The sequence below is a fragment of the Delphinus delphis genome, chromosome 6, assembly GCF_949987515.2.
Source record: "Delphinus delphis chromosome 6, mDelDel1.2, whole genome shotgun sequence".
Lineage (NCBI taxonomy): Eukaryota > Metazoa > Chordata > Mammalia > Artiodactyla > Delphinidae > Delphinus > Delphinus delphis.
In genome coordinates this window covers 28562200-28579861 of record NC_082688.1, presented here as the reverse complement: position 1 = coordinate 28579861, position 17662 = coordinate 28562200, and the positions used below count along the sequence as shown (strand labels likewise).

Here is a 17662-nt window from a genome sequence, read left to right as displayed (position 1 = left end):
GAATGTCACAGTGGTCGCTGGTGGTATTACACAAAAAGAACACTGCAAGCTGAAAAAAATTTTCAGTGTTAGATCAATGAAATAATCACCACTCTTAACTTGCTGAATCTTATAATATTGACTAGTTCGTGGATTATGTCATATAATTCAATATTTTCCAAGTCTTTATTTTTTAAATCTATTCTTTCCCTTTACCTTGATCAGAAAGCAGCAAATGAATCTCCTAAATTTATTCATATTCAACCAATATTGTCTACTATGTGCTATGTCACGAAGATATGTCACAATAGCAATATAGGTCAGAAGAAAAGTCTGGATAAAGGGTTAAGGGATTACAGAAGAGGTTGCAAATAAATCATCCAGAAATGGATAAGATTGGGGTTACAAGTATCAGTAGAAATACACATGGGGGTAGATATGGAGAAGGGATAAGCATTTCAAGTTCAGCATGGGCAAAGATACAAAGAAGATAACAAAGAAGAGAACATCAATATTTCGGGGATGACAAAAAGTTCTTTAAGATGGCACATAGGGGCTTCCCAGGTGGCGCAGTGGTTGAGAGTCCGTCTGCCGATGCGGGGGACACGGGTTCGTGCCCTGCTCCGGGAAGATCCCACATGCCGCGGGGCGGCTGGGCCCGTGGGCCATGGCTGCTGAGCCTGTGCGTCCGGAGCCTGTGCTCTGCGACGGGAGAGGCCACAGCAGTGATAGGCCCGCGTACCGCAAAAAAAAAAAAAAAAAAAAAAAAGATGGCACATAAAATGCTCCATAATCTGGCTTCTGTGTATCTCCTACACTAAATCTTGCTACTTCTTGCCTCATACATTATGTTTATCTTCTATGCCCTTGCCTGTGCAATCTATTCTGTTTATAATGCCTTTCAGTCTTCCTCTGGTTAATGTCTTTATACATGTCATCTCTATTGAACTATGGACTCCCTTGAGGACAGGCCCACATCTTATTCATCTTTGTATCCCAGAACATAGTACAATTCTCAGAATAAGGTAGGCATTCTATAAATGCCTATTGAATTCATACATTCATTCATCTATCCATTTAAAAAGGTATCGAACACTTTTTTTTTTTGTCATTGGTTGGTGCTTGGTTTACAGTAGTGAACAACAAATGACATGGTAATCTAAGGAAGAAGCTGCAGGAGATGAGTCTAGGAAAGCAGGTTGAGAATAAATTATGAAAGGCCAGGCATGCCACCTTAAAGAGGTTAGAATTAATTCTGTAGGCAATTTTCACCAAGTTTATACAGAGTAAAGAGATATCATATTTCTGATACAGAAACATATATAGTTTGTAGGACATTAGAGAGGGCAGAGACTGGTGGCTAAGTATTGTTGAAGTAGAAATTTAAGTAGGAATTTGAATAATGTAACAAGAGAGGAAACGTTGATTACAGAGGGGCAGATCTTGTGGGAAAAAATCTAAGAGTGAAATCTAGTAAGAATTGAGTTGGTAGTAAAAGGAAACCAATAGAAGAAGGTCAAGCAGATGTTGTGGATTTGAAATAAAAAGTAATAAGGGACCACTGTGAGAGGGAGAACAATGAAATGAGAATGATATTTGAGAAAGGGGAATGAATAATCCTCCCATAATGGAAGGGGTGTGGCAAAGCAGAAAAGCAATGAGATGAGTAGCGTTGGCTATTAACCAGTGTGGAAGTGATAAAAGCCAAGGAGAACTGGAAAAACTGAAAAAATGTGAAATAAGTACATAGACACTGGATTTTATGAGTAGTGCATGAAAATATTTTCTTAAGCACTAGTACCAGACATCTTTCTCTGTTTTTTAGGAAAAGCTAATTTGAATGTGGAATGTGAGAATCTGAAAGCAAGGTTCAGCAGGAGCAAAACAAAGATCCCTGATGTGCTTCATAAAAGGTCAATGGGAAGATCTCCTCTAGCCTGGCTGACTAAAATTCCCTTTATAACCTCATAGGAATACTGGGTAAAACATAACTATTGGCATGTAAACCATATATCAAGCACGGTAACAAAAAATAAAAAACACTTAGAAAATCCTAAGTGCCAGAGACAATTTGAAGAGCAGGCACTGACAGGCAGCCCTCCAACATTTATTTTACACTTGGCTATAGAGCTCAGAAGCCAGTGGCTGGGCTCTAATGCACAAGCACTGGCCCTTGAGCTTCACTGAGTCAGAGGAGCTGGAACTAGGCCCTTAGGTAAAACCTGGAGCCTTAAAGATCTGCCAGTCATTGGGATTGGAAAAACTCCACCTACTAGCTTGGGTAAGAGGCAAGGAAATTTGTTCTTTGCCTGGAGCTTTGGATAGGGGAATAAAACAAAAGATGACTCCTGAGCAATCAAAACCCCAGACCTGCAACAGATATAAATTTACAATATCTGTATTATTCAGGAACCACAAACTGAGAAACAATCATTTACAAATGTACCCAGATCTTTAAGAGTCAAAGAACCCTGGCAGAAACAAATGTGTAACTGGTCTGAAAGGACGCTTTCACAACTCAGGGCATAAGAGACTCCCATAAACAAAACAACCCCATCCCAGAACAGCACCACAGGAGGAAATAAATCACTATGAGTAAGAGTCAGCCACTGCTGTAAACAGTAAGTTAGGAACTCAACAGCTGGAAATAGTAGAAGTACCTGAAAGAGAAGATAAAGATATTTAACTTGACTAAGGAGGCAAAATAATAGAAATCATAATGAAAGTACAGGCAGATTTCACAAGGCACCAAACAGAACATGGAGTATTGAAAAGAATATTGTCATTGAAATGAAAATGAATGTGTCCAAGCAGATCCCACAAGTGAATGAATATAATCACCTCCTTTGCTATTCCTCATTTTAAATTATGCTCAGCTGTATTTCTTTCCAAGTTTGTCAGACAGGTTATACTTGGTGTATTCAAAATGTGCTGCTACTCAATACAATTTTGCAATGTGAACTTCAGTTCATCCCCTTGAACCAAAAATTAATCTCTCAACAAAATGAATCAACCCTTCCTTATTTCTGCAATGAAGGTAAAGTTCTTTCAGTTTTTTCCTTCTGTCCTAAATTCCAGGGAAAGAGGATTCACCCAGGTCCACAGAAGAACTACTGTAGGACTCCAAAATTAGAAAAGTGCACCCAGGGAAAGACGGTCCCTGCCAATGCCCTGGAAGAGTAGAAGACCAAGTCTTTTTCCTAGGTCTTGTTTCATGGCTTTTATCAGTGTCCTTGCTGGTGCTGCTGCCTTCTACATAAGGACGAAGACTACACTAGCCAGCCAGTGTTAAAGCTTTCAAAAGCTTTTGATACACGGTGATGAAACAAGAACAGTGCTCTATTTATACTATATCCACCCTACAGTCTATCTTTACTTCCAGCCCTAACCTCTCCACATTAGAGTGGTTTTAGCGGCTTTGTGCCTTGGTGTTCTCCACTTCTCTGTGGTGATCTCAGGGGCCAGTTGTAAGTCAGCCATTAGTGATTTCCTCAAGTCCACCTGTACTAACGGAAATTCCTTCGTGCTTCTGACGTGTTCTAAGACTAAAATTGCTCTAGATCTCTCCTTTTATAAGGAATTTTCCTTTTAATAATTACTTTTAGTAGTTAGATGTGTTTATTTTTATAACTACCCAGAAGTTCTTATCCAGCAAGTGTATTTGCATATATTTTTATCCATTTGACTTAAATAATATCAGCTAGTTATTAACTAATTAAAATAGTGTAAAGGCTAATAATGTCTGTCTTAACACTTACACTTTCACCCCAAAGAACTGCTTATCTCACAACTTGGTAAAATCCACATTAGGGTTTGTTGGCAAATTAAAATTCTTTATTCACAGTGATGAAGACGACAGAGTTGAAAAGAAATGTATATTAAGACCGAATAGAATCAATACAAGTGAAGAGCTGTGGAGTGTAGATGAAGGAATCACAGCACACAAAGATAACTGCTTGACTAAATGATGTTAGGCCTGTAATGATTGACTTATATAAGTGGGTGGGATGAGAGTAAACAAATGAATTCTTTCTTATACAAACAAAAAACTTCATAAAACTTATTCTCTTAAGTAGAGAAAGAACTTCAAAACACTGGCTCATTCTTGGTAATTCTTGGTAGTTCGACTGGTATTAAATATTGCAAAGCCAACCCGGGGCGAAGAAAACAACTTTAAATATACAACCTAAAACAGCATACTGACTGAACCATCTTTTTATACATCACCTAGGAATAGACACCACCATAGTGCACTATGAAGCCAAGCCCTTCCTAACTCATTAGTATCAATATCCTTAACTGTGAGTAAACTGGCCTTTTTTTTTTTTTTTTAAAGAAAAGTACACACTGATAACAGGATCTGTTATTACTAGTACTGGAGTCTATACACGAAGAGAAGTAAATATACTATTTAAGAGTACGTGCTCTGGAGCAAGACTGCGTGGGAACAAATCTCCACTGCTCCGCTTACTACTTGTAATAAGTTGCTTAACCTGTGACTCAGTTTGCTCATTTGTAAAATGAGAGCAATATCACGAATTTCATAGGGTTGCTACGAGGATTTTTAAAAGCCCTTGGAACGCAGGCTGGCACACGAAACGCAATAAATATCAGCTGTTACAAGGTGTTCCTCCTAAAATTCTCTGAAATGTTAGTTCTGCCATTGCTTATCATTCTACAGCTTTTCAGTGAAAGGAGGGGAACTCCTATTCATCCAGCACCTATTATCGGCCCCACTCAATTTCTCCCCTGGGCGCTGCACAGCTTTGGCTGCGAGCCTATCGTCCCTTCCGGACGCTAAACCCGAGATGTAGCCGGCGAGGGGTGGAGCCAGACCGCGACCCACAGTCCTCACAAGTTCGGTCGGCGCTGCCCCAGTCCCAACAAGGGGCAGCTTCCATTTTGGACGAATCTGCGCCAGCATGGGGAGATTCCGGGGCTTCTGAAGCAGAGCGAGGAGACCGGTAAGAAGCCACCCTGCCTCCCTTGCTCACAGACCACACAGCAGCCGGCACCTGCAAGTACCCCACCCCCCCCGGCCCGCGGGAAGGCAGGGCTTCCCGAACGCAGCTGCCGCAAAACCGGGCCTGAGGCGGGGCGGGGCCGGCGAGCGCGAGGCCCCGAGGCGGAGGTGCGGGGCTGTCCGAGGTGTGCCGGACGCCGAGCTCAACGTATGCCACCAGCTCCTTTAGTCCTCAGGCCCAAGCCGTCGCTTTCCCGGAGGCGCCACCGTCGCGACCTTCTTTTCTATCTCCCTGTCACTTTGGTTGTTTGATGGAAGAGAAAAATGGAAGTCAGGCATCTCTGAGGCACCAGCCAATGAAATAGGCAGAGGAGGTGGGGTCCTTTGCTCGCGCCTAAATTCAAAGGCATAAATAGTTCCTCTCCGCTGCTGAGCGCGGGCTGAGTGTTGTAGTCGCTATGGTGGAATTTGCTTCTTAGCGCCCGAAGCCGGGCAAGGCTGGCCCACTCTCCGCCCTAGTGACTAGGAAGAGCTTTGTGGGTGCCGCAAGCCCAGGCGGCCTGACGCAGCGGTGAGGCAGGTGCGTGCGCGCGGCCGGTTGGGCCTAGCCTGGCATTCCTGGCCGGAGATGGGCGTCGGGGGCTGGGGAGCCGAGGAGCAAGGGACCTCAGACTAAAGTTAGTTCTAAGGGGTTCCTGGCAGAATGGCTAGTTCTTGCCATTGAAGTAGGGCGAGGAAGTGTTGACAGAAAGGCCTGGTGAGGCGAGGAAAGAGCCTGAGTGAAAGCAAAAAGCTTCATCTCTTTATGTGGCGTTTATCTATTTAATAAATATTTACGAACCCCCCCTCGCCCCCATCCCGCGCCCTCGAGTCAGGGACTATTCCGGCATACAGCGGTGGACGTAGGCGAAGATGCTACGGAGATTACATTGTGATAGGTTGGATAGACGAGTAAATAAGTACTGTTTAGTGTCAGCTTTAAGTGCAATGAAGGAAAAAGGAAGCGGAGCGAGGGGGTGGGTAGAGGTGCTCTTTTATATAGGGAAGTCAGGAAGGACCCCAGTTAGGTGACGTTTGAGCAAAGACGTGAGTGTTGGAATGGAGAGTGAGCCATGCCAGTATCCGGGAGAAGGGCATTATGGGCAAAGGGGATGCGGTGTGAAATAATCAGCCTACGTTACCTAGAGTATGATAACGGTGGAAGATAAGCCTGGAGAAGTAAGTGGTTGGCTTCCAGGTTGAATTAATGGTTTAATTAAGTTCTAACTAGAGACTAACGCCTGTATATTTTTAGGTTAAAGAAAGATACCTTTGCATCAGAGGAAGTAGCTTGGCAAGTGGCTGTTTTATTTCTATAGAGCTGTCATTCTTATGTTTCAGTCTTCTACATTTATTATGGTTCCAGTTTTACATTCCACTTATGTGTTGTTATTTGTTTTGTACAGAACTGCTTTGTGGCTTGCTTGATTTCTAGCAGAGATTTGCCTGTCGGAGTCAGTAGTGAAAATGCACATTAAGTCAATCATTCTTGAGGGATTCAAGTCCTATGCTCAGAGGACTGAAGTCAATGGTTTTGATCCCCTCTTCAATGCTATCACTGGTTTAAATGGTAGTGGGAAATCCAACATATTGGACTCCATCTGCTTTTTGCTGGGTATCTCCAACCTGTCTCAGGTAAAGTGTAAACTTTCTCATTTATGTGAATTTAAGTTTGAGGAGCCTCGAGGGAATCCTCATTGCACTTAGAGACTATTGCCAGTATCCTCTTCATTTGCATTTTTATGTGAAATATCTTATACCTCACCACAGTCCTTTAAAGGTCGGTATTATTACTCCATATTTTAGGTGAGAAAATAGAAACTTAGAGGAGTTGCCTAAGGTTCATCTTCTTAAGATGTTTGGAGCAACACTGAAACTCAGGCATTCTCATTGCAGAGTTGTACCCTCACCCCATCCCTGCCCCCGCCCCCCCATTATAATGTCTTTTCAGGACCTTCTAATGGGATTGGATGAATAGTGAAATTCGTAGACACTGTCTTTCCTTAAATCTTTCAAATGAGCTTTTGTTAAGAAATGAGTAGAAAACAGTTCTCTTTAAGGTTGAAAAAGTCCTATGGAGAAAGGTGCCCATTTCAGGTTGTTACCCATTTTCTTTGCTCTTCTTGCTTATGAATGCCACTGCCTATCCTTGGCTGCTTAATGGATACTACATGGGTGATTTTCCGACAGCAAGAAGCACATTTTTAGTGCTATTTTGCGTAGTATGGGGTTTTGTAACTGAAACTTTTCCTTTATTTTAGGTTCGGGCTTCTAATTTACAAGATTTAGTTTACAAAAATGGGCAGGCTGGTATTACCAAAGCCTCCGTGTCAATCACCTTTGATAATTCTGACAAAAAGCAGAGTCCTTTAGGATTTGAGATTCATGATGAAATTACAGTAACAAGGCAGGTGAGTGGCTACTAAATATTTGGTTACCTAGAAACTTGCAGGTCTGATGTGCGTTTTGGCAATGTGACTACTGGAGTGCGAAAGTTTATGAGCAAAACTGATGGATCAAATACTGACTAGATTCCTTAAGAATATCTTCCTTATGTTAAATTTTGATCATGCAAATTCCGCCGTGTACCAAGAGGATTGAAAGGGATCTGAAATCCATCAGTCCAAGCACTCAACCATGCTTAAATCTTGAACCACACTTGAGTCTTCTCTCTCTGTGCTGGAACATCTGTAGCTCTTGGGATCTTTCTGTGTTCTCAGGTAACCCATTCTGTTTTTGGAAAGGTCTAATTAGAAATGTATTCCTATATATTGAGCCAAAGTGCTGTCTTCAAGTTTTACACATTAATCCTCATTTTCTTGAGAGCATCAAGAGCAAATCTAATTTATTCCGTATTTCAATATTTAAGTGTTCTGTAAGTCTGTTTCCTAAGCTAACTCTAGGTCTTTCAATTGATATTTAGTTGTTTATAGGTCTTTCAGTTGAATTGAATACAAATTTGCTCCAGTTTTTTATATCTTTGTTTTTTAATGCTTGGCATCTCAAATTACATATACCAGAATTGGTCTAGCTACGACAGGATTAAGCAGAATTGTTGCTTCTTTCATTTTAAGTACTCTACTTCTATTTTTCTCAATATGATGTTGGAGAGTTCATGATACGTTGTGAATTCATATCTGATTTACTAAAAATCACTGTAAATTGTTCATGTGTTATTACTTAGCCACATACTGCCAGTTCTGTATCTAAGCAGGTTTTTGAAACCAAGGGAGGACCTTACATCTGTCCCTTAAAATCTTTTTTTATTATAGTCAATGTTTTCAGTTTGTCAAAATTTTATTTTAAAAAATTCTGTTAATTCGCATTTACTCTCCAACTTAGCATTATGTAACTTAGATTTCCCTCGCTATTTTACTTTTTTTTTTTTTTTTTTTTTTTTTTTTTTTTTTGCGGTACGCGGTCCTCTCACTGTGGCCTCTCCCGTTGCGGAGCACAGGCTCCGGACGCGCAGGCTCAGCGGCCATGGCTCACGGGCCCAGCCGCTCCGCGGCATGTGGGATCTTCCCGGAACGGGGCACGAACCCGTGTCCCCTGCATAGGCAGGCGGACTCTCAACCACTGCGCCACCAGGGAAGCCCTCCCTCTCTATTTTAATGAAAGCCTCTGGTTGAAAAAAAAAGGGCGGGGGATTGACTAGATTGGGACAGAATCCTGTTCTCTGTCATTAAGCATCTATCAAATAGTAACCCTTTAAGGATTTTAAGTAAGTCTGCTACTAATCTACCCCAAATTCCTGTCCTCATGCAATCCATATGCCTGTATCTTCACCATAATTTTGTTATAAAGACTGTCTCAAATTACTTATGGGTAAATTAGGACTGTTGTTCAAATATATTAATAAGTGATCTACCACCCTCATAATCCTGTCAGGGAAAAGGAGTGAATTAATATTTATTTAATATTTATTAAGTGCTTAATGTGTGCTGGGCATTGTTGAAGGCACTGGGAAATACAGATAGAAAGAATGAGAAACATACCTTGTCTTTAAGGACCTCAAAATATGGGTGAGACAATCATACCCAAAAAATGATAATGCAAGTGCTGTAGTAGAGTGTGAACAAGCTGGTATCTAGTATAAGTTGTTCCTATTAAACCCATGCCGAAGTTCCATGGTTACTCTTTTTCTTTCAAGTATTTACCAGTCCTGTCTTTTACTAATCCCTTTTAGCATCTTGACAGGGATTGATATTAAACTATTTGCCTTTCATTTTCAGTATCTGACTTCTTTTCCTTTGGAAATCAAAAGGGAGGAAGAGGGCTTCACCTCTGAGTATGGAAAATTGTAGAAAGAGGGTGATCAGGGATAGAAACTACAATCTACACATACTTGGAACCATGAAGCTAGAAGGGCCCTTAGAGACCTAATCCACTGCAGGGGAGGTTAGGAGGCTTGTGCTTGGTTACGTAACTAGTTAGTAAAAGTCCCTGGATTAGAAGCCAATTATCCTGACTCAGTCTCATATTCTTTTTGACCATGTCACACTTTCTTTATTATTTACCCTATATTGATTTTGTTTACCATTAGTTGGACAGAACAAACATGAAAAATAATGTATTTGGGAATTTATCATCATAGCACAAGATGTGTGTGTTCATTTATATCTTTTAAAATTCTTTCCTTTTTAGGTGGTTATTGGTGGCAGAAATAAATATTTAATCAATGGAGTAAATGCAAACAATACCAGAGTACAGGATCTCTTTTGTTCTGTTGGCCTTAATGTTAACAACCCTCACTTTCTCATCATGCAGGTATTTCGTTTGTGGTCTTTATATCTCTTTCATAATAGTTTTGACATCTTTTATTTTTTAACTTATAAGAGAAGTGCTTCTGTTTGGATTTTTCATTTTTTATTTTACTATTAGCCTGCTGTTTGGGCACCTGTTAAGAAATGTGGGTTAGTTTTTTGTACTTACGTGGTCTAGTATATTATATACATTTGAATTTTGAAGAATGTCTGGAAGTAATTTTCTTTGACTTATCTTGGAGGGCCATTGTTCCAAAAAATCAAGAAATGTTCAATAATTATGCTAACATTAATTTATATACTTACCTGTCTTAGAATTGGAAACTTCTACATCATTAATATTAACTGTTTCGGAAATATGGTCGAGTTAACTTTGTATCATTTAATAACATGTAATTTGTATCACTCATGAGAAAGTGGGTAACAAAATTCTAGAGTTATAAGCTACCTTTGGTCTCAACTATAATAAAAGAAACATCTTTTCATGTAGGTGGAAGAAATAACTCCCAAAAGATTGGTGTATTAGGATACAACAGCTTCAGTGCAGATAAACATGTATGTCTTAGGTTATTCTTTCTGTATTTTGTTATTATCATAGTAAGTTTGCCAATTTTATTTTCAGGGCCGAATTACAAAAGTGTTGAATATGAAACCTCCAGAGGTAAGAGTACTCTTTAAGGACAGTAAAAATAGTAATTATAGATATTGTCTTAATCTTCTAGGTAATCAATTTTTTTAACATAATTTTTTCCATTATTAAAACTCTTGGAAACATTTAAGAATGATAAGTAGAGGAAATAGTTTTGTTTTTTAATATTTAACGCTGTGCCCCGTTTTTTTTTTAAGTTATGTAACAAACCTTCTGAGCCTTACTTTCCTCATCCATAAATTGGAGCCAATAATCCTTACCTCAGGGTCTGTTCTGAAGATTAAATGAGAATCCTTAAAAGAAGTAAAAGAAAAGTCTTAGGACCTTATTAAGCAAAATTTTTAAAAAATTATTTTTTTAATTGAGATATAATTCATAAAGTAGTTTCAGGTGTACAACATAATGATTCTATATATATATACATATATTTAATATATGTATATATCACAAAATGATATAAGTCTACTCAACATTTGTCACCACACAGGTAAAATTTTTTTTTAAGATGAGAACTGTTAAGATTTATTCTGTCAGCACTTTTCAAATATGCAGTACAGTATTACTAACTGTAGTCACCATGGCATACATTACATCCTCAGGACTTAGAGTTTGTACCTTTTGACTGCCTGTACTCATTTTGCCCACCACCCTTTCCCCACCTCTGGCAACCGCCAATCTGTTCTCTGTACCTGTGAGTTCACTTTTTTTTTTTTTTAAGAGTTTACATAGAAGTGAGATTATACTGTTTTTGTCTTTCTGTGTCTGACTTAATTTACTTAGCATAATGCCCTCGAGGCCCTACCCATGCTGTCACAAATGGCAGGATTTCCTTTTTGTACAGCTAAATAATACTCTATTTAATTTATTTATATATATAAATATCACATATTCTTTATCCATTCATCCATCAGTGGACACTTAGGTTGTTTCCATGTCTTGACTATTGCAAATAATGTTGCAGTGAACATGGGAGTGCAGATGTCTTTTCAAATTCGTGTCTTTGGTTCCTTGAGATAAATGTCCAGAAGTGGAATTGTTGGATATGGTAGTTCTAGTTTTAATGTTTTGAGGAGACTTCATGCTGTTTCTCATAGTGGCTGCACCAATTTACAATCCCACAAACAGTGCACAAGAGTTCCCTTTTCTCCACGTCCTCACCAGCACTTGTTATTTCTTGTCGTTTTGATAATAGCCATTCTGACAGGTGATATCTCATTGTGGTTTGGATTTACATTTGCCTGATGATTAGTGATGTTGACCATCTTTTCATGTACTTGCTGCCCATTTGTATGTCTTCTGTGGAAAGATATCTATTCATACCCTCTGCACATTTTTTTCATTTAATTTTTTTCTATTGAGTTGTATGAGTTCTTTGTGTATTTGGTTATTAACCGCTTATATATATGATTTAGAAATATTTTCTCCCATTCAGTAGGTTGCCTTTTCATTTTGTTGATGATTTCCTCTGCTGTGCAGAAGCTTTTTAGTTTGATGTAGTCCCGCTTGTTTACTTTTGGTTTGGGTGCCTTTGCTTTTGGTGTCAAATCCAAAAAAAAATCATTGCCAAGGCTGATGTCTAGGAATTTTATGTGCCCGATACAGTATTAAAAGAAATTTTGCCTCTATAAAGTAGCCTTTCTCAACTGGTGTTCCATGTCAGCCTATAGAAAAAGATTTGAGTGAAATTAATTCATTACATACAATGGATTGCTTAGGACATTAAGACTTAATTTTCTCTTAGAGCCCCCTTGAGAAGAGTTGGTACGAAGGAATGAATGTTTTGTATAAGAGCAAAAGCTCTTTTGGTATTTTTTTTCTATGGAGAAGAACTAAGAAGACGACTGATAATTGATAATACTAGTCTGGTTTGACCAGAGGTCATGCTTATTTTCTTTAGATAACATCTTAAGGGAAAACTTCTAATTCAAAACCTGTCAAATACATAGAAATCAAAATGGTTTTCAGAGAAATAATCCTCTTGAGATAGGGATTGATGGTGACTAGAAGCTTCTGAAAAAGGAGTGCTAGCAAAATTGTCCTACTTACAAAATTGTAATTAATATTTGCCTTTTTCAGAGTACTTCTCATGAATTATTTTACTTCATGTTTACTTCTCAGCAATGTTGTGAGATATTATCAGTACTCTGCAGAAGAAGAAACAGAGGCACAGAGAAAATTAAGTTACTTTCCCAAGTTCTTAAAGCATGTGCCACAGTTGGAATGCAGACGTTAGGCCATGCTTCATCCTTGTAGGAACAAAGTGGCTGAAGTCTCACTTGGTACAATTTTAAGTAGAAATTTCTAAAATGAAAACTGAATGTTGTTAGCCTTTACTTTTTCTAAGACTCATATTTGAAGGAAAAGAGGAAGGAATTACTGGCTTCAGTTTTAAAGGAAATGCACTCTGGAACCTCAGCGTGGCATAAAGTTTGATTTTAGAATTGGAGTGAAGGCCAGAAATGTTTCTTGAATGTTAGGGTTATTAGCTAATATGCACAATTTTATGTACTTAACTTTTATGATCCATAATTTTGTTAAGATACTTAGGTTAAGGCATTAAATAATATCCTTAATGTAAATTCCAATGAGACTCATTGTCTTGGATTCTTAAAACATTAATACAATCGTCTTTCCAGATTTTGTCCATGATAGAAGAAGCAGCTGGAACCAGGATGTATGAATACAAAAAGATAGCTGCCCAGAAGACTATAGAAAAAAAGGAGGCTAAGCTGAAAGAAATTAAGATGGTAATTAAATTTATATAAAATATTTTGAGAGAAGAGAGTACTTTTGCATTTAGAGTTTCTCTGCTGTAAAAAGGGAAATTCTACCACACCCCCGCTCCGCCCAGCCTTAGTTCAGTTTTCCTTAGTCTTACATCCTACTTCTCCCTTTTAAATTTCTTTAATGGTACTTCACATACTGAAAAATATGATCTTCCTTTATTTTCCAGATACTTGAAGAAGAAATTACTCCAACCATTCAGAAATTAAAAGAGGTATGTACTATATATGTGAGGACAGCCAGCTAGAATGTTTCTCAAAATTGGTGATGTATCGACGATCATACACATGGGGATGAAATGTGTACCACTTCTCAGGAATTATTCTGGCGGATGAGATAAGGCGTTAGAGTTGGTAGTCCATACTTAGCCTTCTGCTTATAGAGCACAGTGTACTTCATATCTATTAAGCCATAATGGTTTTGTAAGTAGATTGCCTGTCTTAATCTCAGAAAATATGCCAGATTTTAATTCTTTGTTGAAGAGAAGTCTAAATTTTCCTGTACCTTTAGAATTGAATGGAATAATATTTCATAAAGATATGGCCCTCTCAGTGACTTTTCTTGGTAGAGTGAATAACTTCTTGGATAAAAGGGGGCTGTCATTATAATTGCTGCTGTCAAGGCAATTGGTAAACGAAAGGTATTGAAACAGATGACTGTTTTCTCTATAATCTTTGCAGCTTCTGACATTGTAATTAGTGTTTCAGTGAAAGAATGTGTTTATAGCACATTGGTTTTAAATTATGTATTTAGGAATTTATTAAATGTTCATTAAAGTTTGATATTTCTCAAGCTCTCTTCTGAATCCATATAGTAGCATAGACATTATTGGAAAAACTGAAAAATTGTGATCTTGAAGGTTCTGCCTTTTGTATGTATGATTTAGTAGAAAACACTAGATCACGAGTTTAAACCTAGATGTCATGTTTGATTTTGACAAGTTCTTTCTAAATCTAAAAATATGGAGTGGTCATTTAATCACCCTGAATTTGTTTCTTCAAGTTAGGAACTTTTTGTTATTTTGTTACTTTGTCCCAGTAGGTCCTAACGGGAATCAAGTTTAGTAATGTGTGAGCAAATACTTATAAATAGTTACATGAATGAATGTTGGGTGGGCATCTTGGTAATACTACTACAAAGTACATCTAATAGTGCATCATTCATGGTTGTGTAGGTTGTATTTATATAGACTTCTTATTACTGCCAGTCTGTGAATCTTATGTCTGCATTTCTTTGTTAATCCCAACTGCCTGATTATATTTGAGAAGAAATAACCACATTCACTAGAGATGGTATTATGCTATCTAACCGTAGTTCTAATGTTATTTAAAGCTTTCTAAAATTTATAATCCATGATCACTCAGTTTAAGACAAAATCCATTATATCATGTAATGGGAAATTGTATACATGTTGCTGTATTTTGATTCTTTCCAAATTTGTTTAAAAATATGAATTTTGAGTTATACTTTACTGGTGATTTCTCTTTCAGGAAAGATCTTCCTACTTGGAGTATCAAAAGTTAATGAGAGAAATAGAACACTTGAGTCGTTTATATATTGCTTATCAGTTTTTGCTGGCTGAAGATACCAAAGAACGCTCAGCTGAGGAGTTAAAAGAAATGCAGGATAAAATTGTGAAGCTTCAAGAAGAATTGTCTGAAAATGATAAAAAAATAAAAGCACTTAGTCATGAAATAGAAGAGTTGGAAAAAAGAAAAGATAAGGTCAGGCATATATGTAAGAATAGAATATACACTGAAAAAGATATTAAATTATATATTATACAATAACTATTTAGGATTTACTGGGCATTGTCTTCTGTATCGATTTCTTAAAGTATAATAATGAAATAGCTTATAAAAAGTCAATAATTTATATAGAAATTATACAAGAAAAGGGCATCGTGAACAAATTTTTAAGTACATTGATTGAACTGGGTGCATTTGATTATAGGAAATTGGAGGTATACTCCGATCTTTAGAAGATGCTCTTGCAGAAGCTCAGCGAGTTAATACTAAATCTCAGAGTGCCTTTGATTTCAAGAAGAAAAATCTGGCAAGTGAAGAGAACAAACGCAAAGAGCTGGAAAAAAATATGGTAGAGGTAAGCAAACGAGAAGTGTAATTTAATTCTAGTAGTATACATTTATCCATTCTGTTAATATTTATTGAGTGTCTGCTATGGATCAAGGGTAATTGTTTGGGGTAGGATGTAGCAATGGACAAAACACCTTGTGGGTCTTTGTTCCAGTGAGGGAAATGATGATAAAGATGATAAATAAGTGAAAAATATCATATGTTATATAGTGATAACTGATGTGGAGAGAAAATAAAGCAGTGGAGAGGGTTGTAGTATAGGGGACGGGGGTGTAGTTTGGGATTTTAAATTGGGTAGCCATCGAAGGTCTCATTGGCAGGGCTGTATTTCATTAAAGACCTGTAGGAGGTCAGAGAACAATGTAGATAAATTGGGAGGCTGTCGGGAAAGATGTTCCAGGCAAAAGAACAGCAATTGCCCCAAGTGCCTAAGGTACTGGAAAAGTAAAGAGATAAGTGTAGCTGGTTATCACTAAGTAGTAGAAATGCAGAAAGGTAATGGGGTGTAGGATCACATGTGATTTTGCAAAACATGTGAAGGACTTTGACCTTTATTCTGAGTGGCATGGGAAGCTGCTGGAGTTGGCTGAGCAGAAGCATGACGTTTTAATATTTTAATAGGACTATTGCTGTTTTGAGGATAAACTAAAGATAAATGGAAGAAGCAGGGAATCCAGGTAGTAGGTGTCCAGGTGATAGCCCTTGGATAAATGCTATAGAAGTTGGGATATTAGAGAAGTTGTGGGAATTTATGTGTATTTTAAGGATAGGTCCAGCAGACAGACCCAGTAGATTTTTTTTTTAATTGAAGTATAGTTGATTTACAATGTTGTGTTAATTTCTGCTATACAGCAAAGTGACTCAGTTATATATATATACTTTTTCATATTCTTTCCCATTATGGTTTATCACAGGACATTGAATATAGTTCCTTGTGCCATACAGTAGGACCTTGTTGTTTATCCATCCTATATATAATAGTTTTCATCTGCTAGTCCCAAACTGCCAACCCATCCCTTCCCCACCCACCTCCCCCTTGGCAACGACAAGTCTGTTTTTTATGTCTGTGAGTCTTCCTGTTTCGTAGATGTGTTCATTTGTGTCATGTTTCAGATTCCACGTATAAATGGTATCATATGGTTATTTGTCTTTCTCTTTCTGACTTACTTTGCTCAGTATGATAATCTCTAGGTCCATCCATGTTGCTGCAAATGGCATTATTTCATTCTTTTTAATGGCTGAGTAATATTGCATTGTGTGTGGGGGTGTGTGTGTGGGTGTGTACATACACACTACATCTTTATCCATTCCTCTGTCCATGGACATTTAAGTTGTTTTCATGTCTTGGCTGTTGTAAGTAGTGCCAGCAGATTGGTTTTTGACTGTGAAAAAGGACTGAAGGATAACTCCAGAGATTTGTCTTTGACAGTGTGAAATATGGTTACCATTTGTTGAGTAGAGGATAATAGGCTTGAGGAGCCAGTTAGACATCTAAGTAGAGATGTTGGTTTGATAGTTGAATATATGAACCTTGAATCCAGGTTGAAAATACAAATCAAAATACATATGCTGGCATGCCCCAGGGCTAGTGCTCAGACTTCTTTTATATACACTCATTTCTTAGGTGATCCTGTCCAGCCCTATAGCCCTAAATACCGTCTATATATTGATGCCTTTCAAATCAGTAATTAGCCTTGACTCCTTCTTTGAAGGACTCATTTGTCAAGCTATTTAATTGACATTTTTATATGGATGACTTTAGAAGTCTAAAACTTAACATAACCAAAATAGAACTCTTAAATTTTCCCTACCTACCCAAACCTGCCTGAGTTACTGAATTTTTCTCATGTAAGTAAATGATACCACTATTAACCTAGCTGTTCACTCCAGAACCTGGAGTCCTCCTGAATTTTCCCTTTTCTCTCAAACTCTATGGTATCTAGTTCATCAACAAATTCTGTTGACTCTAAAAGTATATCCAGAATACAGCCACTTTTCACACCTCCTTCACTGCTAACCTGGTTGAACCCATCACCTCCCAGGAGGGATACTCAGTAGTGTCCTTAATAGTTACCTTGCTTTCACTTGCTCACTGTGCTCCAACCACAGTTCCTCTAACACCCAAGCATATTCCTCAGAGCTTGCCAAGTATGCTGTCCCCCTAGTATTAGCATGATCACTCCTTTTGTTTCATTTAGGTTTCTGCTCAAAATATCATCACAAAAGGCCTTCCTTCATCATTCTTAAAACAGTAGTCCCATCATTTCTTGTCCCTTTACCTTGCTTTAGTTATTTGTTTACTATGTCTTCCACCTTAGAAATGTAGACTCCCTGAGGACCCTATGTCTTTAATGTCTAGAATAATGCCTGGTACATATCTAATAAA

The 17662-nt window shown here is 38.0% G+C and overlaps 1 protein-coding gene across 1 annotated transcript in view; it reads left to right on the top strand.

The window, feature by feature from the left end:
• Nucleotides 1-4824: 4824 nt before the first annotated feature.
• The window catches only part of SMC2 (structural maintenance of chromosomes 2), a 55409-nt gene continuing 42571 nt past the window's right edge, over nucleotides 4825-17662 (top strand). Inside the window, exons 1-9 of the mRNA XM_060014407.1 lie at nucleotides 4825-4943; nucleotides 6388-6616; nucleotides 7243-7392; nucleotides 9629-9751; nucleotides 10370-10408; nucleotides 13033-13143; nucleotides 13350-13394; nucleotides 14671-14904; nucleotides 15134-15283. Coding sequence (XP_059870390.1) covers nucleotides 6449-6616; nucleotides 7243-7392; nucleotides 9629-9751; nucleotides 10370-10408; nucleotides 13033-13143; nucleotides 13350-13394; nucleotides 14671-14904; nucleotides 15134-15283 — 1020 coding nt within the window. The 5' untranslated portion in view covers nucleotides 4825-4943; nucleotides 6388-6448. The remainder of the gene's footprint in view (nucleotides 4944-6387; nucleotides 6617-7242; nucleotides 7393-9628; nucleotides 9752-10369; nucleotides 10409-13032; nucleotides 13144-13349; nucleotides 13395-14670; nucleotides 14905-15133; nucleotides 15284-17662) is intronic.